Here is a 26,199-nt window from a genome sequence, read left to right on the forward strand (position 1 = left end):
GGCTCTAGGTCGGATGACAAGTCCTTTTCAAAATGGCCATTCAAAATATGGAGATCTCGTGAGTCCATTAATCGTTCCAGAGTAGGCCCCTCTGCTTCTGAGGATTCCAAACAATGGAGACCACTATGATACATTTTCCGTTCTCTCTAAAACAGGTCAGGTTTAAGTCTCCACATAAAATTATTGATGAATCCTTTAAACTATAGACCTCTGCAATTTTTTTACCATCTCTTTTGTCTCTGTTGTGGATGGATTCCAGTAAACATTAATCATTGTCAGATGTTTATTAAGAAGCTTCCTCAAGTTCTTTAGGTAGGCACTCGTTAAGAGTGTAGTTCGCTGGATATAATCCCCCCAGGTAATAGATCCAGCTACTTCAAACTTAGTTCCACTCTTTATTAGAGTCGAAAGCCCCACAATGGGTCTACCTGCAGCGCCCCTCACTGCTGGATTTATAAATGTTGTAAAACCATACAGGTTTGTTCTTAGCCAGACCTCTGGAAGCATATAAAATCTATATCAATCCAGCTTATCTCCCCCTCTGAAAACAGATGGGAGAAGCCTTGTGTTATCCGAGATGCTAAAATCCCCCCAAAAGTGTTTACTTTTTGGGGGTTCAGCTATTCGTTTTGCCCACTCGTTAGAGCTGCTGATAGCCAAGACAATGATTCGTCCTCCGGAAGCTCAGAGGGTTTTTGAGTTTTAATTTCAAACTTTCTTTCCTGACCCTTTACACCTTGGCGGGTTGTAGTGAGTGTTAGATTTGGTATAGGTTAGGGGTGGAGAACTTCTTCACCTACCGAATCTCGGGGACCTCTTGGTTGAAGTTTAAAGCCCCCATTTCTTGGTACCCTGGTCGTTTCACCTAAGGTTTCTGCCGAAACTATCTTTATCGACTCCTTGTTCATTGAATTTCTCTGCAAGGAATTATTTGGGGCTGGTGCGTCCCGATCTTCCATCAACCACATGGCGGATCCTCAATACAGGGCCGAAACACCCCCGTGTCGACTATATGTCATTTAATACCTCATTCAAAGATGCGAATTGAAAAATCGCAGGGATATACAGACATACAAAATCATGTGTGAATATTGGTAGATAAATTTTAATACAATTAATGTTTAGACCAAGATAGATCCACCAAGGAAGGTACATGTTGGGTAGTTTTGTGTATATCCATATGGGTATAAACAAGTACAAAACTTTGTTTTTTGTATTTATGCACTATAATGATCAGGCAAAAAATGTAGGTCTTTCTGTGCAGGAAATTTAGAAACTACTGTTACTTGTTACAAAAATGTTATGTTGAAACTACTGTCATTTGTCATAAAGATGTTATGTATATAATCTGTAGACCACTTGTGTTGTGGTGATCTGGGCCTAATGTCTGTGGAATTGTATGTATAGCACAATACATGTCTTTGAATACATGTGCTTTAAGTCCAATGTAAATCAGAAGTTTAGCGCAGCATCTGTTTCTGAGAACTGCACACCTTCCTGAACAAGCTACTGGGTCTGCACAATACAGGGAGGATAGCCTCACACTCACTTTTTTGTCTATCGGACTAAAGGGGTCATTATGGCCGGAGTGCCTTGATTTTTTGCCCTCCTTTTTTTGGATTCTCTGGGTTCCTTGGTCCGGCTTAGATGTACTCATATTCACTGTCGATAAGTTTGCTGACCTCCTGCAGGAAGTTCCAGCCAATGAACCCCCATCCACCCTGAGAGTGTTCACCCCTATTGCTGGTAGTATATAAGATCCCATATCCAACCCCGTAGGGGATGTCAACCCCATCCGGGCGTCAATCACCACGTCACCAACGTCTAAGTGATTTTGGTGGCAAGGGACTCGAGTTCAATGAATCTATTCTTTCTCTCAGGGTGTCAATGTCGTTCTGTAAAACCCTGCTGGTCAAACTACTAACTGAAGAGTTTAGACCTTCATTCCGCTGGTCGGGAGAGGAGCGGGCATTGATGATTCATTTTTCTTCAGCGGCTTTATAAGCAGTCTCTGTCAAAGCGACTTGAATCTCGAACCCACCCCACAGTAAGGTGCTTACATTTAATCAGGCTCTTTTTTGCGCTGGAATTCGACCCCATGTTCATGGGTTGTTGTTTGTTATGTGTGTCCTTTATCTCCTGACTCAACATTCAACAGCCGATCTTCCACCGGTGAGCGTGCACTGCAAAGGCTTCGAGAGCACTCCAACACTCATGTGTGAAGGTGCTGAAATTTGGGCGAAGGAGTGGGGTATCCAAATGTTATGTATTCAGTAATGGCTGGAGGGTTCTAACAGGTGACTCTGCAAAATGTGGTGCAGATTGGTCCAACGGTGTGGAATTGTATAAGGAACACCACTTCGCTAAGCCACAGACCCATAAATGAAATTAGATTTTTACTGAAATCCAGTGAACAGATGGGGTGTCCAAATGTTATGTAGCCAGTTCTGTCTGGAGGCTCCCAACAGGTAACTATGCAAAATTTGGTGCAGATTGGTGAAACGCTGTGGAATTCTGTAAGGCAAAACACTTTGCCACAAACAAACCCATTTTCACTTTTATAAATATAGATGAAATGAAAAATATACCACACTACATTATAAGTAGATCTTACACGATGCAAACCTGAATATAATTGTTTCTTCTTATGATTTCAGTGTTTAAATATGATATATCTATATAAATCTGTAAACGTCATAGTATTTATTGGAAAAGGGAAATAAAGTAGCTAAAGAAAATGCATCCATTAATGAACGAACTAGAAAAAATACTAACTCTCTCTATTAAATCACAGTATGACTTCAAGCGTCATATGTCAAATAACAATTCTTAAACAGATCTGAATGGATAAACAAATAGCAAAACAGCAACCAAACAACACGTGAAGCAGTGTTACATAAAATCTGAAGGCTATACGTATAGAAGGGTTTCGCATTTCTAAATATTCTAACCTATATCACAAATATCTCACTCAAAAAATCATTGTTCAAGCTCAAGTCTATAAAATTGCATTTGAAAAGAAAAACTGAGATGTAAATTCCTGTTAAAAGTGCCGGATTACAAGCATTTCATTTTCCGAAGTATCTCATGCGTTAATATGACATATTGGTCCTCATTAGAAGTTTGCCGTCAATTCTGCAGTATATCTGCTGATTTGCCTCCAAAATCGCCACTGTAGCATTCGCACAGGATTATGAGTAGCAGTATGCAGTGTAAATCTCAATTTCTGGAGTTCAAAGGACGTCATTGGGATTTTTGGCCGATTTACTGTGAGTGGCAATCCCATGGGGTAAATCTGCCGTCCTTTTGAGGTAAAATTGAGATTGAGGTTGACCTGCAGCATTTTGTTGGAGGAGAATCTTCTGCTTTACTTCGAACACCAGAATTTGGCTGTTTGGTAGAACTGGTGGTAAAAAAATTGCCATCACGTTTTACCATACTGATAAATTCATAATGTCATTAATTCATTGATTGGCTGAGATGGTTGATCCTATTCTGCCGTATAATTGTTAAATAGTGATCCAGGTTTTTTGATTGACCTGTTAGTCCACTGGGCCGATTGAGATTATGTGTTCCCATGACCTTATTTGTATGTTTTTCTTGCGTTATATGTAAAAGTCGCCTCCAGGTCATCATAAAGAGTTTTTCTGCATTTTGTGCACTATGTATTACATGTTTGTAATAAAATGTGTCAGTCTTTGACTGGCTTCTTTTGCACTTCTCTCAAAATGAAGCATGTATATTATTTTCCAGTTATCCTCAAAAAATAGCACATTGAGCATTTTATCCCATCTATCCCTGATGTTCCTCATTCCTTTTATCCTTAAATAGAGATTCTCTTGAGGTGGATTATAATTTAAGTACAAATTACTTATTTTGGCCGCATTGCAAGATTTTTGCAAGATTTTTTCTGCAATAGCTGTGTAGTTTGTTTCGCTTTGTTTTCATTATAAAGTGCCTAATCCAAAGGTTTTCCTCAAATCATCAAAAGATATTAATTGTTCCACTTCAGAAATTGAGTCTCTTAATGTATTAATTCCCTCAAATGACTATGATGACCAGTATATCGATTTATCACCAATTTTTATTCTTAAAATCCTCCACAGTTGTGCTTCTCCGTGCCAGTGTTTATGTAGCGCTACCAAGGAATTAATCTTTCTCCTAACAAATGTATTATTAGAATGTATTGTTAGCTAGACTTGGATAAATGTGAGTTGTTCCATGTGTAAGGGCGCACAAGGAGGAGACTGACACACAGGTGGCCTGGTTGTTGGCATACACTTGTATGGGAGAGGGGTTCCCCTACCTCAACTGAAATACTAAAGACTTGTCCAGAATGTCCGCATCAATCAAAACGTCCACCGTCCTGTGTCCAAAACCCTATTTCTCGCCCTTAAACTAATAACTAAACTAAACAGGTATTGGATCTTCTTGGTCCAGAAGAATTACTCCCTTCTTCTGGACAACAAATCACAGTTCCAACTTTAGGTGGGACCTTTAGCAGAGGGAATTAATCCTTTCCTCAGGTCTCAATCTCTTTCCAAGGTACAAAACAAAGTTCCAGGTTGAAATGTCACCAAGCAGTACAGTTCTCAGTTCAATACAAAGGGTAAAGTTCCCTTTCAAACATCAACATTCCTTATTGCCCATAGTTGTTTCTTCACTGTTGGGTTCCTGGAGAATGCCTCCCTTCTCCAGGTATCTTGCACACTCAATTACCAAGAGAATGACTCCCTTCTTCAGGTGTCTGACTCTCAGTGTTAATTCTCCGCACACAGACCAGGGAAGGACTCCCTTACACTGTACTCTCGCTTTACTTGCTCTCTTGCTTTCACAATGCCAGGAGAAGAATCCCTTCTCATTGCCTTCATTGGCTTTGTTCTCACACTCTCTTGGCTTTTAATTTCACAGATCACAATACCAGGGGGAATGACTCCCTTCCCCTGGCATTTCTCAGTATTTGTGTTACAATTCACAACAGCACAAGGAATGTCTACCTTCCGTGGCCTTTCACAAGCTTCTTATTACAGTTCACTACAGTAGGGGGAATGTATCTTTCTCCTGGGCTTTCTGAGGTTTCCTATTACAGTTCACAACAGTAGAGGGAATGTATCCCTTGCCCTGGCCTTTCTCAATCATGCACTGCCATGAAGAATATAGTTTACAAAGGTTCCTCTAGGCTTTGCCAGACCTGGTTCACTCTACTGCCACGTACTGCCACAAAGAAGATTACTGGCAAAAATTCCTCAAGATTTTGGCAGACCTGGTTTGCTCCTGCCAGGAACTGTGTCGTGTGCTCACCTGCTGCCTCTCACTTGCAGAGCACCCTCCCTGGGCCGCCAGGTGCGTGAGGCCGTTTGCGGCAATTCTGCCTTGGTATTCTGGGAGTCCAGCGCTGTACACGGCTGCATTTCTTCCCTGGCTCCCTATGGTAGTGCACATTGCGGTTGCCATGGCGCCTCAACAACGCTGCACAATGCACAGCTCAATGCTGCGATAATGTGGTCACATGAAATTGATTTCATGTGACCTACCAGGAAGTCATTCCCGGCAGTATTTAAATGCTCAACCTATGGACAACACTGCTTCTAAGCTGTTCTGCGGGTATCATTTCGTTTTTGCATGTGTTTTTGTATACCTTGGCTTCAGGATTTCTTGGCTTTGCATTTTTGGATTGCTGCTGTTTTTTCCCTCGTCGGTTTTGGTGCATTGGATTTTTTCTGGACTTGGATAACTAGATTTTGACCCTAGAACTTTGGCTTTTGGAACTGCTTTTGGATTTTCCCCTGGATTCTGGAACATTTGGACATTGGACTTGGTGTCACTCTTTGCTCTTTGCTCTACTTAGAACTCTGGTGAGACTGTGGAATTATTTCTTTCACCTAGCTTGTGCCCTTGTGACGTTGGGGTTAGGTTTCCTTATATTGGATTACTTGGAAACTCTGAATAGAAGATCCTTTCTTCAAGGCTTTTCCATTGCTGAATCAGGTATGCTATGTATACAGGGGTTACATGTGTATGTATAGTAGTATTGACTCTGTGTGTTTAATTCTCTGTTTCGTTCTAGCTGCCAAGTGCCAGGCGGTGCTGTATCCTGTCTGACCATTTGTCCCAATTTCCGGCCAGGTATTTCTTTGTTCTTCCCTGGCTGGTACTTGGGAAAGAATGCATAAATTCATGTGGGACCTCAGATCATGACATACTGCCACGAAGAAGATGACTTGGATGACTCTTCTCACTTCTTGGATGCGTGTCCCAGACTTGTATATGTTTCTCTTTCCCAGGGTTTCCCTCCTCACCCCTGCTAGGTATTCTTGGAGTTTCCCCAACTCTGTTACACCCTCACCAACCTTCCCAGCAACCCATATATCTTTTGGGTTCTTGCTGGTTTCATCCGGTTGGTCTGAGGCTCTCTGGGCTTCGGCCTTCACCAGGTTCTTTAAAGTCCGGCTGGCTGTGGTGACTCCACAGCGTGGTTCATTGCTCCGCGCGCGCATCGACACTGTTGTGCACTGCCCAGGCTTCTGAGAAGCCTAGACATTCTGTCTGCCGGGTTTCCGTTTGGTTCTGCAGCGCTGGACCGAAAAGAAACTTCCCGGCTCTCTTGCTCTTGCTCCAGTCACTGGCTTCTTTTCCGTACTCTGTCGAACAGCTTTTTTCCCTGCGGTTCCTTCTGGGAGGGCTTCTGCCTTTGGTAAGTCCTTAGTCTGTTTTTATCTTCAAACTAGCAAAACAACTAGAATGCGAATGTACGTTCTCTTGAGGACTCCTCATTGGTCCGCATGTTCTCCTTCCTCCAGTACATTCCAGGGCAACCTTTCTAAAATCATCCCTATGCTTCCTGCTCTTCCTTGTCCCAGTCAATCTTATATTTTCAATGCGACAAAGGCAAATGGAAGTGTGGGCTACAGAGGTTTGAGTGAAGGGATAGGAGGATGTGTGGTAGGTGAGTGGAGGTGATGAAGGGTTGGTATACTGCATTTCCCTTGGAAGGTCGCCTCTGTCCCTAGAGGGAGAGTCTCTCTCCATGAGATCCTCCTGCTGAGTGCCACCCCCAGAAGGACTATCGGCTAGCCCCTCACCTCCCAGACCTTATGGTAAGGGAGCTCCACTTTGGGGAAAAAGTGACGACATCCAAGGATTCATCAGACATGTTTGTCATATATGACCGCTAGACCTTTTTTGTCCTGTCAGAGATTTATCAGGCATTCCCCATGCAATCGATGATATAGCGCTAATGAAATTGTGCCTATTGTGATCATTAGTGTGTTAAGTACTTAAGTGCTATGTTGGGTGGTCTTATAAACCCTGCAGCAGATGGTGCATATAATCACTCCAATTTAAGCCTGAGTTATTTAATTCCTCAAAGTTTTCTTTTTGACTGTTTTGGTAATTGAGTTTTGGACTGACCATCATCTTTAAAGTATGTATGTCCCCATAATAAGTGAAGTGCTCTCTGTCATATTGAATTGCATTAAATCTTAGACCAATTGTATTCTATATTGTCTTTTATTATGTTCTGGGTCATGCTTTCAGATAGAAAGCCAAATATTTAAGATTGGAAGTGACAAATGTTCCCTCTAATGATTTTTCGATAGCTTTGGGAATGGTTGGCTTTTGGTGCACACATTATTTTCCATGTGTGCAACTGACTACCAAGGTGAGACACTTTGTGAGCATGTGTAGTTAGTGAGCTATCATCTCTGAAGAGAATTTCCCCTTCTCAACCACTGCAACGTTTTACAAATCAGTGTAAAAGGTGCGTCTTACAGCACTTTTTCCGAAGATATCGGCTAACAAAACAAATATTGTATGTGTGATTATAAGGAGAGCTCATCAACCGGTCCAAGACAGATCTGCCACAGTACCAAGCAAAGTATTCCTGTGCAGACAAAAATATGTGTATGCACCAAAAAAGCATTGTATGCTCAGTAGAAACAATAGGTTTAGTTGTGGCTCATTTGTTGACACTGCTCAGAGACAATGCAGACATTGGAAAAACACACTCAATAACAAAAAGCAAATAATACTTATCAAAACTTATGTGACTGGCAGAAAAATCAGACAGTTGAAATAATGGCAACTGAAAGGAATGTCACAACAATTTCCTGGCATGGCATGTGTCCTGTCAGAAACTGGGTGAGCTCAGCTAGCTGTGTCCGCCAGGAAAAGCCATTTAAAGAATGCTGCATTGCACGTAGAAACAATTATGAACTTTTGATAATCCTACATTGGTAATTATATTGATAACTGATCATTCTTTTAGCCTCACCATGATATTATGGTCAATTTTACAAAATGTCATAACTCTGCATGTACACAATTACTTTGTAGTGCAAACAAGATTGTTTGCAACATGCCGCATCCTGATATTGTTGCATAGGATTATACAAAGGCTTAGTAAAACCGTTTGTGTATAGCAGAGAGTTACCATATAATTTGTTAAGGTATATGCCCAATGGAACTCTTAACCTTGCAAATGATGCAGAGTGGTTAGAAAGCATTCTGACTGCTTTAATATCTGTTGCCCTAATACTATGTACAAGTAATATCAGGCATAGTTCATGCCCAGTATCCCTTTCAGTTCGAGTAAATGATATTGTAATGTTGCTCTCCACTTATAGGATAATGTTAGCAATGCTAAAGTAGGAGACACTGAACATGTCATTTGCCTAATCAAAATTCGTAGAGGGCAAATTAATATTTGAATTTTAACTTGTAAGGGTAAGACTTCAAACCACTTGTGTGACTCTCCTTTCTTCACTCTCTATACTTGAGCTCTCCACTTCTATTATTACTTGGTTCTGTTCCTATCTCTCTAATCTCTCTTTCTCTTTATCTTGCACTGGTCACACTTCTTCTCCCCAGCCTCTCCAGTATGGTGTTCCTCAAGACTCAGTGCTGGGCCCCTTTATTTTGTACATCTACACAATTGCCCTTGATTCTATTATTGAATTGTTCAGTCTTTCCTCTCACTTCTATGTGGACAACTCACAAATATTATTTTATGTGTCTACCTTTTCTGACTCTCTTCATGCCTCTGTCTCATCCTGACTCTCTGCTGTCCAGGGGGGGATGCATTCCCACTTTCTCCACCTTAAGCCCTCTCCGCATTGAGTGAAAAGGCCATGTGGGGTCTATGTTTTCTTTTTTTCGTTCCATAATGAATGATGTAGTGAACACGTGTTGTTGCTTGCTGATCTACCTGACAGAAATCCCACTTGCGTTTCAAGCTCTAAATCAGAGAGCAGCTCCTTCACTCTGCTAGCTAAAATCGTGGTCAATGTTTTGATATTTGCATTGAGAGAAAATGGCCGGTAATTGCTACCAAACACAGGCTATCGCCGTTTCTTTGAAATGAATGTTTAGTAAATTCTTCATTAAAAGATCCCTTTGAAATAGTTTCATTGTAACATTTTGTTAATAGCGTTTTCACCTGGTAACACCTCAGTTCATGAAACCCAACAGTGAGTCTGTCTTCCCCGGCTCGTTTACTGTAAGTCCTCTCTCCTTTTCCTTTTGTCACTTCCTGTACAGTAATTGGGCTTTCCATGAGATATTTCTCTCATCTGTCAGAGTGGAAATTTTAAGTTACCCTTAAAGCATGTTCTCCCTTTTAAAAAAAAAAATTCAATGCTAAATATGATTCCTGAAGGACAGGGCAGCTGGGCATTGGCATCTGCACAATCATTTCTACATTTCTACAACATATGCATACATGTGCTACAGCTGCAAAAACACCAATCAGCACCCTGCAGGGGATATTTCGCACCATCACATTGAACACTCTATACCCTCGAACTTGGATAAGACTTGATCTGAGTACCTTTACAATCAATCATCGAGACTGCTGCTGTTTGCATTAGGGCAGGGTTCTGTGACCTGTTGGTCTTCAGATGTTTTGAACTGCAACTCTGATGAACTCCAACCATTGATTTTGCTGGCTAGGGTTAATGGAAGTTGTAGTCCAAAGGTTGCAGACCGCTGCATTAGATTGATCAGTGGGATGATCATTCACCCCTGTTACACACACATGCATCTGCGGCAGTAACACAGTATGCAGTGACACTGGCCATGACACATTGCTCACCATCAGACATGATGGCTTATTATCATCCAACATAGGGTTCTCTCCACTTCAGCACTTCACAACCATGCATCTAGTTTATGATCTGCTGGAATCGAGGGAGGCTAGTGGGCCACTTCCAGGCTGATGGAAGTGCCATGTGGCCATACTAAAGTCAAATGTGCAAGAAGCATAGTATTCACAGCAAATACCTACAAAATCCCTTTCCTCCCTGTGAACTAGCTCTCCCAGATAAGGACGTGTCATTCAATCCGCTTGCAATTGAGTAAGGCATTTTATTTTTAAAAGAAAACTTTAATTTATAATGTTTGATAGTGAGAGATGGTATGTAGAAGCATAAGAGCGGGACAGCTCACAGAAAGTTAGTTCAGACATATTCAGACAGTTTTAAGGATGCAACAATACGTCTATGCTACACATCTTCAAGAATGGTTGGAATTGTGCCCAGCGAGAAGGCTCTCTGAGAAGACAAGATGCTTCTTGCTGTGGTGGAGTGTATGATCTTACCACAACATAGATCTGGGCCATTATGATTGGTCATTGACTGTTTAGGGTGCTGTGGTGGCATTCCCATCCAGGTAAACACAGAGCTAATCTGTAAATAAACTTTCTTTTCAACTTCTTTTGTTCATTGAGCAGCATCAACATTTCAGATGTAAGCAGTCATTTATCATTTATTATATCATTCACTTTTGATTCGACCGCTAATCAAAATCGTTGAAATGTGTACGCAGCTAGCCAAATCAAGAAACCCAGCACCAGAGGCATAACCGCTTGAATAGTCATCCTCATGGGGAGCGCCTATTTGGTGGAATCCTCTGGGGGTGCAATGCAATTGGATGCATTATTTAAAATTAATCTGTTCAGGTAAATTATTATAAGACGCTCCCTTGGGCTTGCCTACATTTGAAGGCTCACTGCTTATCGGTTAACACATGTTCGAGCTTGCTTCCAAACTTTGCTGAGCTCATACTATAAAAATTGGATATGATTGAATCATTACAGCGCTTACGCCTGCTGTTAGTGAGGCAACATTGCACAATATCGAAGTTGCATATTTATTTATATACCATTTCTCGTGGCCGGAAGTAATGCAGTATGACTAAAATGTAGGCGGGCCCATTGCTCATAAATAGCTCAAGGGTAATTCATGAACCATTGACAACTAGTTTGCAGGTGTTCGCGAGTCCCAGTTAGCATGTATTTGGTCTCAAAGTTAGCATTCTTACACTCCATTCGGCAGGATTAAAGGGTCAGGTAATTTTCAATAATTTATCCCATACAGTCGTTATACTGCTGAGTCTCCGAGGACCTATGGGGCAAAGGGTGCGGTATGGCCTTCTCCATATAGATATGAGGGATGGTGGACTTCCCATCTCAGTGAGCACCAAACTGAGTTTGTTCAACTAGGTTATAGGTTTGCAGATTGCAGATAGCCAAGCTGCCATGCACACATGATGTCCCAGATGCATTGTAGGTGATCCTGGCCAGGACCCTACCATATATGTCTTCCAAATGCAAAGAACAGAGGTATAGAGAATCATTTATAAGCATTCATAGAAGTAAACGCTATTCTTTTGGGAGTTAACTCCCTACCACTCTTGCAAATCTATTCTTCTCAACATCCAGGCCCTCAGCCACCCAGAGCCAGCAGGATAATAAGCGCCTTAGAAAAATACGTAGATGTCTTCCTTTTTTCTATATATTGGGCCTCATTACACGGATGGCGGTAAGGGTTTACCGGTACCGGTATTTTACCGGTACCGGTAAATACTTACCGCCATACTACGAGGTACCTTTGCGGGTTGGGGAATTTAACGCCTGCTTTTTGCAGGCGTTAAAAACCAACCCGCAAAGGGACCCAGGGAGCTAATTACGGTACCGCAACTTGCGGTACCGTAATTAGCGCCTTCCCCATTCCCATTATGCCCTATGGGGCAAAAATGGGGAAGGGCAATGGTGGAAGGGGGAATTACCACCCCACCAACCTTGGAATGGGGCGGTAATTCCCCTTTCCACCAAGGCGGTGCCGGTATTTCACCGGCATGAACCATGGCGCTGTTAGCGCCATGGTTCTCCGCCATCCGTGTAATGAGGCCCATTGACTCTCTTTCTAATCTTATGTAGCATTAGCTTTTAGCTCCCCGCTGTTTTCTCTGCAATTTGGGTTGAATCTTTGCCATTAGGGTTTTAGTCCAAAAAATCCAAGATTTGTGCCAATTCAACCCTTATAACAACTTCTCTATTGCCCAGAAAATGAATGCCAGATATGTATGTTAAACTGTTAAACTGGTTGGGGGGAATACATTCTTCCCCAAGGCTACCTGCAATTCCCTAAACACAAGCCAAAGGCCACAAGCGGTTACTGTGTTAGGACAGGAACTCTTGAACTGGCAACTTGTCGGTTTAAAGCCTGTAGTGTGTGCACTCAGCTGGCACTGTGAAAGCATAGTGTTGTATTAGTGGCAGCATGTGACAATGTAGCATTTTGCATATTTTGCGGCAAAAGAAAAGGATCACAATATTTTTTATAAGCAGATTCCTTTCCTTCTAGTATTGAATCCGTCCCTCCTGCAAGCCTGTTCTGCATAGCTTCCAGGCTCTTAGCCACCCACAGCCCATCAGGGTGGTAAGAGCCTTAAAGAAATGCAGAGATGTCTTCCTTTTCTTTTTTTCTAATATATTGACTTTCTTTTAAATATTCTGCCTGATTTGCCTTCGACACACTCTACCCCACCATTTCCTCTGCAACTCGGGATGAAGCCTTAGTGACGTCGTTGCAGCCCATACATCAAATAAATGTGCCATTACAACCTTTACAATCAGCAGTTATAGGCGCATTTTGGAAAATAAACAAACATTTTAGCAATGCCACCATTTTATTAGTGGCACAAGGTCCCTCAACGACAGACAGCTGATTTGACATGCCTGCCACATATTCCACAAAGTCCGCTCATGCTCTTTTTGTTGTCTCTGAATAGGATAAAAGATATGATTTACCCCAGGTAATCCTGAGACTAAGAAAGTCACCAAATGTACATATGTCTGCCAGTATGGGAGGACGAGTGAGATCACTGCTTTATGGAGTACACCTACATTTCCTTACCAGCATCTTTGCCTCATATCAAGCACACAATCAGGTGAACTGTGACAGCTATAAGAAGTTGGAAAGATGCCCCTACCAGAGGAGAGTGTGGCAAAGATGACCGAGGGCCTCATTATAAGTTTGGCAATTTCATTACGAGGCAGGAGGTAGCCATGCCGCTAATTGCGGGTACCGGGTCCGGGTTCATTGAATGAGGAATTACCGGCCCATTCCGACCTTGGAGGGCCCGGTAATTGCTCATTCAACGAACCCATCCCCATTCCCATTCAAGCCCCCATAGGGCTCAATGGGAGAGGGGAGGGTGCTAACAACGGGCCCGTTAATAACGGGCCCGTTGTTAGCACTCTGGTCTGCTCGCGGGACCCGCTAAGGGTACCTGGTAAAACCAGGCACCCTTAGCAGGTTCCCGCGAGCAGACTCGTAATGAGGCGTTAAGGGGTTGATGGCTCTGGCACCTTTACCGGCTCCGTTAACCCCTTACCGCCTCACTCGTAATGACCCCCAATGTTGGTAAAACAAGCAATATTTGCAAACATTGCCCTTTTTACTGCTCTGGTTAATTATGTGTTTCAGAACCAAGACCCACAAAAACGACTCCATTTGAGTGGAGATTATTACGTCCACAAAAATGGTACTACAAATTGGAAATTACATTTTGAATCCACATGGCTCTAAATCAAGCAGACCATTACCGTTACTATAGTGTTGGACTAACCCTAATTGGGTTTGGTTGTATTAACTGAGTTCAAACCACCAGGCACGTAATGAAGTGGCAGGAGGGAGTTGAAGGTGTAAACATTGAAATACATATCCTGAGATTGCTCTGGATGTAGAGACAGGGTATGCATTTAGCCTGTTGAATCTTCTTTTCCTTATTTGTAAGGATTCAGGCCTGCAGAGGCAGATGTTATGTATTTGTACCACTAGAATTCGTTGCCGGAAAGGTCACTACGGAGTGGATGTCAACAATAATGGTGCTCCCCTTCTCATTCTGGATGGATGACACCAACATCCTGCCTGGCCTATCAATGCTGCCGTACATTTTATGCTTCTTGTTGGTTCCTTAACAGGCTCCCCCATGGAAATCATTTGTAACCAGTGGATGCACAAGCACTCTGTGACCTCCAATGGAGAGCACCGACTGGTATTCACTCTATTCTATTCTGGTAGAGGCATCATGACTCCCTTTATCATGGTCACATGCCCAACACAGTCACAAATGATTGTGGCATGTCACACTGGCGCCTTTGAGGTCAATTGTGATTCTTTCACAAGACCAACTGTCAACAAAGCAGGAGAAGGCAGGAGGCCATTGAAAGAAGAAGAACAAAAGCAGGTCACTTGTGTGCATTCCCTCGTTGTTTGTCAGATGATCGACAAGTCTGTATTGGCTTAAGTTGAAAAGAGAATTTCAATTGGGACAGAGCATCAGAACATGGTGGGGAAGGTTTGGGGACTGGAGCCCAAAGGGAAAACCAGGTCAAAAGAAGGTCATTCGATTTGTTGCTGGATCCTGGCAGAATGCAGACCACAAGAGCTTGGTGTAGGGTACTGGAAGGGCATAGATAATGTAGCATGCTCTTTGTGAAGGAATATCCTTGGGTACTTGAAGACTGAGGACTCACCGGCCATCACATTGTGTAAATTTCATGTCAAGAGTGTGGCGACTCAAAAAGATGTTGGCACCTGGACTCTCCACTGGTTCACAGGGGAAGAGGATAGGTTCACAAAGAAGTACTGTGCATCTCTGGGGGCTTCCTGTGGTGTCAGCAAGCAGCTTCCCCTGACCCCGGCAGTGCAGTACCTGTCAGAAAAAACAAAGATGAAAATGTGAGTTAAGACAAAGACTTGCATGGACTGAGGGTGGCCTGCTCTAAGATTTAGATCAAACCAATAAAGGCACAGAAGAATTACCATTGTTAGGTGCTCATTGGATGTCAGTTTGTCATCAGGGTAGCCACAGTGACTGACATTATCTAGATAAGTGGTATTCAAACGATTTTATACTGAGGTCCCCCTTGAGTCAAAATATTGTTTCATGGCCCTCCTACCCACAAGCTCCAAGCTGCTTCTATAATCTATTAAAAGGGTATGCGTTATTATGTGGAATAACAAAATAACATATCCAATTACATCAAATCCAAAATAACTCATTCCAAAATAACGAATGTGGTAGAAAACTAAAAATGAGGTTGGGAGTGGAAATAGTGGTTTTGGGGTGGGAGAAAAGTATTAGGAACAAAAAAGGGGGGCTTTGGGTGGGGAACCAATGAAAGGAATTTGTTATTTTGTAATTAGCTATGTTGATATTAGTTCTAATTGGATTCGTTATTTTGTGATTCTACGTAGTCACATGTAACCATTAAATCAAGCCACCGTAATCCCTTAATAAAGAGCCTCACAACCCCTTCCCTCGGACCTCATTCGGGCCCACCCAAGGCTAGCCCTACAGTTTAAAAACCACAGATGGAGGAGACCACTGAAATAGAATGGTTGAATAATGATTTGAATGATGCATGTGCATGATCTCACCCTTTGGATAATGAAGGTGAGAGAGAGACCTGCAGAGAAAGGATCCATGTCTACCACCCATTAAGAGACCCTTACTTTGCTGTCACCAACCTTCCCTTAGTTCTATTGTTCTGCTGCACGTTCATAGACAATAGGACCCTTTCCTATCTTCGGTCCTAGTCTTTGGTAATCATTTACCCTCTACCTCACACATTAGAGCCATTGAAGCCCTCATGCAAAACATTCCCCTTTAAAAATCTTCCTTCCTGTTTGCTAATTTGTGCAATCTCTTTCCCTTCTCTTCCCATTCCATTTCCCCTTCTTTGGGCTCTCCACTCTGTCTCCTGGCCTTTCTCCTTACATTAGCTTGCCTCCATGACCTTGTTAGCAGCGCTAAGATGCAATTCAGTTTGAAGTGTGTGTGATATCAATGAAATAAAAATATGTGCCTTGGCAAATCGATGTTGGAATAATGGCAAACCACTTCAGAATGAAACCAATTTAACATGTAAGATTGAAAGATCAACGTGTTTTGCACATTGATTATAGCTTTTCATAAATGTCAAGAGATAATCAGCGAGCTGTCACAGACATTGAAAGCCACCGCACACATGTGCGATGTGCTGCAGGGCAGTCAAGCAGAGATAGCTTTGTGATAGTTTTGGATGCTGCAGACCTTTAATACTCCTCTTTGTATCAATCATGGGGAACATTCCCCATACATGCCCTGACAGAAGACAGCCAATAAACATTTGCAACAACGGAGCAATTATAGTTCAGGGAAGCTACACAATTATTCTATCCTTTCATCCAACCATCTTGTTCCTAATGAAAACTTCAATCAACTTCAACTTGCCAATTGCCTCCACTTGTGCATGCCTCCCTGAGCCGGATTCTTCTGGTCTATGCACCTCATTCCTGGAACAGAAAGGGAATCAGCCTGAAGGCGACTTGCCTCCTGCTCCTGTATCTAACACAAACTAGGTCCATCTGCTGGGCCTGCCCCTATTATGTATACCGAGCACACAGCTCCGTTGCCTCCTGCATCACCTATCATACGGATCAAACCAAAATCATTGCCTGATGTAGGTACCCTACATATTAGGTCTGCGGCCAAGCATCCTTTCACCATTTATGACCTATTTCAAGACTGTTTCATTGATCTCCTGGCCATAACTGAAATGTGGTTCACTGAAAACGCCCTTGCTTTGTTTGGACATTCCCTTGCCAGTTGCCTACAAAGTCATTGCTAACAACAAATTCTGATACACTCAGACAGATGCATCGCTTTGATCCGCGCTCTATCCCTTAATTTTGTTAATATCTCTACAAATCCCACTTTTTCAGTTAAGGGCTTGCTTGCAAACGTTCCCTTGATCATACACCAGCCATAATGTGATTATAATCTACAGACCCCCTGTTGAGCCCTTTACCTTCCTCAAAGAAGGGATAGGACATATCAGCAATTTTCAGTTGAGGTCTGAAAAGCTCCTTATTCTAGGTGGCTTTTATATCTGTCGGAAGGCAGCCCCAAGAAACATGGTCATGCCAACATTCCTTGACTAAGTGAATTGCCTGAAATTCGACCTCACCTTCCTTGGCTACCCATGAGGGAGACAACATTCTTGGACCACATTATCACAACCCTCTTCTGAATAGACCATCATGTCTATTGAAGAAAACAGCACCATAACTATGGATCTCCTGCCCCGCTCCCTTGGCTGAAAAAACTACAATTGCGAATAAAATACAAGAGCAAGTGGTTCACTGGTGAACTGGCACTACTAAAAAGAAAAACAGACAACTTGAATGCAAATGGTGCATAATCAAAGATAAATCTGACCACACTATTTCTATTAGGCAGCACAAATGTTCTCGCTAAGCTATTATTAGGAAACAGAAGGCCTTCCTCAAATAAAGAAACATGCTTGCCCAAAAAAACAACAGAAGCTTTCAAACTTTGCCAAATCTTCAAAATGCAGTTCAAGTGCTATTTTTTTTATTTTTATTTTTTTATTTTTGATTAAAATGTTCTGTTTGATTTTAGAAACTTTTCATTTCTACATAACAAAATGAAGTAATACATTTAAACAGAAGAAGAGGAAAGAGAAAGAATAAAAAGAAAAAAGAGTGAAAAGGAAATTGAGAGTATCACAAAATCCATATTTATATTTCATTCATTTCGAATTTCATTTAGTAATTGCCAGCCAAAATGTAATTATTGTCAAAAATAGGTTTTTATCTTGACCCCTTAACAAATTGTCCCATCTTTCTTGAGTTGATAGCTGTTTCTGCGATAAGCCAAAATAGTCTCTGTGCAAGGATCTTTGGTCCTTCAGTGCTGGGCAAATCATAATCAAATGGAACAAAGTTTCTTTGCAATTTGCGACTTTACAAAAGCGACAGTAAGGAGTTATGTTTTTTGTTTTGTCCATCATAGACTGATAGTCCCGCGTTGGTAAGATGTTAAACCTAAATCGGAGAAACAGATCACGAATGTTGCAATCCGGAAGGAGGTTTAAATAAGCAGGTAATTCATGAAGAGCTCTTGTTTCTGTTTGGCATTTTAGATGTCTTTTGTATTTATTTTGACCAGCGATGGTTTGGATCCAATCATTAGTCTGTATTTTACGCTTTGCGTGCTGAGGTCTATTGATCAACATTTCCTCAGAGATATCTTCGGCTTGCATTTTCATTTTGATTTCAGAAACCCATTTTGTTAGTGCAGTGATGTGGAAAGCTGAGTTTTTTTCTCTCAATATTTCCAGTGACGGGATCTTGTTTTTTGAGATTATTTTCCTAAGAAGGTCCATTTGCTTCCACAATACTATAGATTTGATGGACTGAATAGCTAGTTTGTAACAAATTCTTGCCATAGGAAACGACTTTGGGAGAGATAGAGTTTTCCTCCAAAACAACGCTTCATACCTGGTCCATTTTATGGTTTCTTGGTTGATCATGGACTCAGACGCATGCGTTAGTATTGGGATCACCTTTTGCTTGTACAAGGCTATTGTGGGTTTTATAGAGTATGTTCCATACTTCCTATGAAAGAAACAGCCTTGTCTGGCCAGGGATCTGGCTTTTTCCTCGATATGATTCTTCCATTCTTGTTCATTTGCAGAAGAGTTGATCATCACACCCAAATATTTCATTGACATTGTTATATTGATCTCATTTCTTTCTAGATATATTTTTAGAGTGGATTTATTATTTTTCTGCGAGGCAAGTTTCATCGTCTTCGTTTTGTTGCTGTTAATCACCAGGTCATTCTCATGCATAAATTCTTGAGTTTTATCTAAAGATTTTTGTAAGCCCGATACAGTTTTGTCCAAAATGATAATATCATCAGCATATATTAGTGTCAGGATAGATTCAGTATTGATTTTTGGTGGATTGGCTGCTGAGTTTTGAATTGTTTTGCTAAAGTCATAAGTATACAAATTATAGAGGCAGGCTGCCAATGGACATCCTTGTTTCAAACCATTGGAGGTGTGAATGGGAGGTGTAACCATTCCGTCATTGGTTAGCCGGACTCTAGCAGAGGTATTTGAGTAGAGTTGCTTGATGGGATTCAAAATAGAGGCTGGACAGCCCCAGGCTGTGAGTTTGGACCAGAGCTTTGATCTGTTCACTGAATCGAAGGCCATCTTTAAATCTATGAAAATTGCATATACTTGTTGTTTCTTGATTATCGCCTCATGTTTGATCAGATTCAGTAACAGTAGATTAACGTTTGTTCCAATTTTCTTGACAAAGCCAGTTTGCCTTTGTTCTTGTTTTGCATTTTCCTCAGCCCAGTTGTTAAGTTTTTTGACAAGATATCCCGCGAATAATTTACCCAAGGGATCCAGCAGGGCTATGGGTCTGTAGTTTGCGGGTCTTTTACGATCACCAGCTTTGAAGATAGGAATCAAAACAGCCAAAGTCCAACTTCGAGGGATTTTTTTCGTTTTTTCGATGAGTTGGAGAAGAAGAAGGAAGAAGGATGCCCATTCGTTCGGATTTGCTTTGAGCATAGAATTTGATAGCCCATCGGGTCCTGGTGCTCTGGAAGGGTTCAGATCCATGATGGTATTTCTTATATCATTAACGTCCCAATTGAGATTCCAGGAATCCTCGTTTTGTGTTGTGGCAGTTAATGAGACAATAGGGTAAGGATTATAGAGTGTTGTGAAATGCTTAGTCCATTCTTGAGCTTCCACTTCTTGGATCATAGATGTTGTTTTGAGAGAAGCGTTCAGTAGAGACCATAAATGCCTTGTGTTTTTCTCTTTGAGTGCAGCTAAAATTGCTTCGGCATCATTCTGTTTTATTTGGGCCTTGATTGCTTTAATTGCATTTGAGTATTTTTGTTTTTCTTTTTTTATTTTGATTTCAAAATCATGTTCTTTCATTTTATTAGTTGTCTAATTTGTTTTTGAAGAAGCTTTTTCTTCAGTACAATTTCTGGGTTGAATTGATGGGATTCAAAATAGAGGCTGGACAACCCCAGGCTGTGAGTTTGGACCAGAGCTTTGATCTGTTCACTGAATCGAAGGCCATCTTTAAATCTATGAAAATTGCATATACTTGTTGTTTCTTGATTATCGCCTCATGTTTGATCAGATTCAGTAACAGTAGATTAACGTTTGTTCCAATTTTCTTGACAAAGCCAGTTTGCCTTTGTTCTTGTTTTGCATTTTCCTCAGCCCAGTTGTTAAGTTTTTTGACAGGATATCCCGCGAATAATTTACCCAAGGGATCCAGCAGGGCTATGGGTCTGTAGTTTGCGGGGCTTTTACGATCACCAGCTTTGAAGATAGGAATCAAAACAGCCAAAGTCCAACTTCGAGGGATTTGTTTCGTTTTTTCGATGAGTTGGAGAAGAAGAAGGAAGAAGGATGCCCATTCGTTCGGATTTGCTTTGAGCATAGCATTTGATAGCCCATCGGGTCCTGGTGCTCTGGAAGGGTTCAGATCCATGATGGTATTTCTTATATCATTAACGTCCCAATTGAGATTCCAGGAATCCTCGTTTTGTGTTGTGGCAGTTAATGAGACAATAGGATAAGGATTATAGAGTGTTGTGAAATGCTTAGTCCATTCTTGAGCTTCCACTTCTTGGACCATAGATGTTGTTTTGAGAGAAGCGTTCAGTAGAGACCATAAATGCCTTGTGTTTTTCTCTTTGAGTGCAGCTAAAATTGCTTCGGCATCATTCTGTTTTATTTGGGCCTTGATTGCTTTAATTGCATTTGAGTATTTTTGTTTTTCTTTTTTTATTTTGATTTCAAAATCATGTTCTTTCATTTTATTAGTTGTCTAATTTGTTTTTGAAGAAGCTTTTTCTTCAGTACAATTTCTGGGTTGAATTGATGGGATTCAAAATAGAGGCTGGACAACCCCAGGCTGTGAGTTTGGACCAGAGCTTTGATCTGTTCACTGAATCGAAGGCCATCTTTAAATCTATGAAAATTGCATATACTTGTTGTTTCTTGATTATCGCCTCATGTTTGATCAGATTCAGTAACAGTAGATTAACGTTTGTTCCAATTTTCTTGACAAAGCCAGTTTGCCTTTGTTCTTGTTTTGCATTTTCCTCAGCCCAGTTGTTAAGTTTTTTGACAGGATATCCCGCGAATAATTTACCCAAGGGATCCAGCAGGGCTATGGGTCTGTAGTTTGCGGGGCTTTTACGATCACCAGCTTTGAAGATAGGAATCAAAACAGCCAAAGTCCAACTTCGAGGGATTTGTTTCGTTTTTTCGATGAGTTGGAGAAGAAGAAGGAAGAAGGATGCCCATTCGTTCGGATTTGCTTTGAGCATAGCATTTGATAGCCCATCGGGTCCTGGTGCTCTGGAAGGGTTCAGATCCATGATGGTATTTCTTATATCATTAACGTCCCAATTGAGATTCCAGGAATCCTCGTTTTGTGTTGTGGCAGTTAATGAGACAATAGGATAAGGATTATAGAGTGTTGTGAAATGCTTAGTCCATTCTTGAGCTTCCACTTCTTGGACCATAGATGTTGTTTTGAGAGAAGCGTTCAGTAGAGACCATAAATGCCTTGTGTTTTTCTCTTTGAGTGCAGCTAAAATTGCTTCGGCATCATTCTGTTTCATTTGGGCCTTGATTGCTTTAATTGCATTTGAGTATTTTTGTTTTTCTTTTTTTATTTTGATTTCAAAATCATGTTCTTTCATTTTTATTAGTTGTCTGATTTGTTTTTGAAGAAGCTTTTTCTTCAGTACAATTTCTGGGTTGAATTGATAGGATTCAAAATAGAGGCTGGACAGCCCCAGGCTGTGAGTTTGGACCAGAGCTTTGATCTGTTCACTGAATCGAAGGCCATCTTTAAATCTATGAAAATTGCATATACTTGTTGTTTCTTGATTATCGCCTCATGTGTGATCAGATTCAGTAACAGTAGATTAACGTTTGTTCCAATTTTCTTGACAAAGCCAGTTTGCCTTTGTTCTTGTTTTGCATTTTCCTCAACCCAGCTGTTAAGTTCTTTGACAAGATATCCCGCGAATAATTTACCCAAGGGATCCAGCAGGGCTATGGGTCTGTAGTTTGCGGGTCTTTTACGATCACCAGCTTTGAAGATAGGAATCAAAACAGCCAAAGTCCAACTTCGAGGGATTTGTTTCGTTTTTTCGATGAGTTGGAGAAGAAGAAGGAAGAAGGATGCCCATTCGTTCGGATTTGCTTTGAGCATAGCATTTGATAGCCCATCGGGTCCTGGTGCTCTGGAAGGGTTCAGATCCATGATGGTATTTCTTATATCATTAACGTCCCAATTGAGTTTCCAGGAATCCTCGTTTTGTGTTGTGGCAGTTAATGAGACAATAGGATAAGGATTATAGAGTGTTGTGAAATGCTTAGTCCATTCTTGAGCTTCCACTTCTTGGACCATAGATGTTGTTTTGAGAGAAGCGTTCAGTAGAGACCATAAATGCCTTGTGTTTTTCTCTTTGAGTGCAGCTAAAATTGCTTCGGCATCATTCTGTTTTATTTGGGCCTTGATTGCTTTAATTGCATTTGAGTATTTTTGTTTTTCTTTTTTTATTTTGATTTCAAAATCATGTTCTTTCATTTTTATTAGTTGTCTGATTTGTTTTTGAAGAAGCTTTTTCTTCAGTACAATTTCTGGGTTGAATTGATAGGATTCAAAATAGAGGCTGGACAGCCCCAGGCTGTGAGTTTGGACCAGAGCTTTGATCTGTTCACTGAATCGAAGGCCATCTTTAAATCTATGAAAATTGCATATACTTGTTGTTTCTTGATTATCGCCTCATGTTTGATCAGATTCAGTAACAGTAGATTAACGTTTGTTCCAATTTTCTTGACAAAGCCAGTTTGCCTTTGTTCTTGTTTTGCATTTTCATCAGCCCAGCTGTTAAGTTTTTTGACAAGATATCCCGCGAATAATTTACCCAAGGGATCCAGCAGGGCTATGGGTCTGTAGTTTGCGGGTCTTTTACGATCACCAGCTTTGAAGATAGGAATCAAAACAGCCAAAGTCCAACTTCGAGGGATTTGTTTCGTTTTTTCGATGAGTTGGAGAAGAAGAAGGAAGAAGGATGCCCATTCGTTCGGATTTGCTTTGAGCATAGCATTTGATAGCCCATCGGGTCCTGGTGCTCTGGAAGGGTTCAGATCCATGATGGTATTTCTTATATCATTAACGTCCCAATTGAGTTTCCAGGAATCCTCGTTTTGTGTTGTGGCAGTTAATGAGACAATAGGATAAGGATTATAGAGTGTTGTGAAATGCTTAGTCCATTCTTGAGCTTCCACTTCTTGGATCATAGATGTTGTTTTGAGAGAAGCGTTCAGTAGAGACCATAAATGCCTTGTGTTTTTCTCTTTGAGTGCAGCTAAAATTGCTTCGGCATCATTCTGTTTTATTTGGGCCTTGATTGCTTTAATTGCATTTGAGTATTTTTGTTTTTCTTTTTTTATTTTGATTTCAAAATCATGTCCTTTCATTTTTATTAGTTGTCTAATTTGTTTTTGAAGAAGCTTTTTCTTCAGTACAATTTCTGGGTTGAATTGATGTTTATGGAAGGTATTAGGTTTGTTTTTCTTATGGCATGGTTGATGATATTTCTCGAGGATCCAACCGTAGTTAAGTTTTGCTTGATCCTGAAGAGTGGACTCTTTAAAAGTTGATAATATGCCAGGTATTTGATGGTTTTTGATGCAAAGTTTATTAAGAGCATTATTAATCTCCAAAGCTGGCAAAGTTATTCATGGATATTTTGTTTCTACTGTGTCCCATGTGATTCTTATTTGGTGGTGATCACTGGTGGATTGAGGAATATTGTCAGTAGAAATGATTAGGTTTCTTAGCCCTTCTGATATAAAGATATAGTCAATAATTGATGTTGTGTTTTCGCGAGACCATGTTGGTATAGGCACTCCTTTATTGTTCACAGTGGGCTCAATTAATGAGATATTTCGGATGGATAATTCTTTGACCCATTTTTTGGCTCTTAGTGATAATGCATTTGACTCCAGATTTTTGGCCTTCTTTGTCAAATAAATGGAAGTTGAAATCCCCTGTGATTATAAATTCAGCTCCTTGGTTTACTGAGGCGATATTATCGATTTTGTCGTATATAAATTCAAGGAACTTGTTGTCATTCATTGCAGTAGGATTCCAGTATATATTGAAAATGGTAGTGTAGATGTTTTCTGTACGTTGTTCTTGATTTTTGTTAGGAGATGGTATGAGAATGGACATATACTGTGCCCACGGGTGAATGTTCATTCTTGATACAATTGTCCAAGAAGGGTTGATTTCAGAATGCCTGATGCTGGTCGGCCTTGTTGAGAAGAGATCTCAGGATTTGTTAAGGTTAAAAAACCTTCGCAAACTACCTCTTCTTTTAACCAAGTTTCTTGTAAGCATATTATATCAGTTTCAGCAAGCGCAGTTGAGCCTTCATTAAAGAGGTGTTTGTGGCCTCTTGTATTCCACGAGCATAGTGAGACCGTGCTCGCCTTGGTTGGTGGTCTTGTTGGTTGTTATAGGTATGTTTTCTTATTCAGGGGCCGACGGGCAAGGCCCATATTGGATCTTGAGTTGGTGTCAAGTGCTATTCCCACTCAGAGACAAGATGGCAACCTACCAGCCCTTTTTTCGGAATAAGGTCAATGATATCTCACTTAACATCAAAACAAAGGACAGATTTAACTTGCCGTCACAGCCGCTCATCCAATGTGCATCTCCTTCACTGATGACCACTGACAATTTGATACAAAACTGTGTCCCAAATTACTGCAAAGCCCCCTGTACCCAGCTATCACAATCAAAAAGCATATTAACACACTGGCTCATTTCTTAACCACACTCGTACACTGCTTCTTAAGTGCTTCTTGATATTAAGAAAGCCATCATTGTTCCCCTATTGACTGCTCAGTTTTTGAAACATATTGCCCAATCACAAACAAGCCATTCATGGGTAGGATCCTATGAAAAATGGCCACAAAACAGCTCATGGACATCTGCAAAAAAGAACATCTCTTACATAACTTTCAATCAGACTTCGGTCGAGTTCACAGCAGGGATTCCGTACATGAAGGAGACCCTCTTATTAAAGGCAGTCAAACATGTGCCTGCTGTGCTCTTCCTTTTCAATCTCCATGCACTTTCAACACTGTAAATCAGTCTACCCAGCTCTGAAGACTGCAGCACTGCCTGTGTATCCAGGAGCTGGTGCTACTATAGATATCCTCCTACCTGCAGGAAAGAAGTTCTCAGTTGAAACTTGGTTCCATCTGCCTCAAACCCTTCCACTCCTCTTTAATTGCTACTTAAATCCCTTGCCCGCATGGGAGAGACATTCAATACACTCTGACAGTTGTATGCTGATGATACACAGATTGCCATCAAGATACAAAACTCATCCAACTCATCACAAGCCATCATTAAGTGCCTCGTTGCTCTCCAAGACTTGACAGTTGATAATCACTTCTGCTTCAAAGCAGAAAAAACAGAGATCATTTTTCTTGGCATGCATCCTCCCTGCCCCTCCACTTTGACTGGCTTTCCTCCATGGTCTCTACCCACAAGCCTGTCCCATAAAGTTAAAAACAATGGCACCTTCTTTGACTGTAAACTTTCCTTTAGCCAGAATGTTACTGAACTCTCTAAATTCTGTCATTACCACTTGCACTTACTCAAACGGATACTGCCCTTCTTGATTATTCACCACAAAGTGGAGGTTACCAATTCAATGATCTTAGCCTGCATTAAATACTGCAATAGTTTACACCTGGATCACCCAAAACAACTCTCCTACATCCTTCAGCAAAACTGCCAGGCTTATCCCAAATCTTGAAGTGCATGATCAAATCTAATATGCCCTGGAGCCCTTTCCCTGGCTTCCATTGGAAAATAGAATTGACTTCAAATCTCTGAGCCTTATCCATAAAGCATTGCATGGCGAGGTGCCAAAGTACTTAGCTAGTTAAATCAAAAGATACCATCACCCAAGAAC

General features: G+C 41.1%; 1 protein-coding gene across 1 annotated transcript in view; it reads right to left on the reverse strand.

The window, feature by feature from the left end:
• LOC138566975 (endothelial PAS domain-containing protein 1-like) overlaps nucleotides 1-26,199 on the reverse strand; it is a 423,252-nt gene that overhangs the window by 89,783 nt on the left and 307,270 nt on the right. Inside the window, exon 6 of the mRNA XM_069644763.1 lies at nucleotides 14,819-14,997. Within this exon, the coding sequence (XP_069500864.1) occupies nucleotides 14,819-14,997 (179 nt within the window). The remainder of the gene's footprint in view (nucleotides 1-14,818; nucleotides 14,998-26,199) is intronic.

Source organism: Ambystoma mexicanum, chromosome 2p (assembly GCF_040938575.1).
Source record: "Ambystoma mexicanum isolate Mex_15411 chromosome 2p, UKY_AmexF1_1, whole genome shotgun sequence".
In the NCBI taxonomy this organism is placed as follows: Eukaryota; Metazoa; Chordata; class Amphibia; order Caudata; family Ambystomatidae; genus Ambystoma; species Ambystoma mexicanum.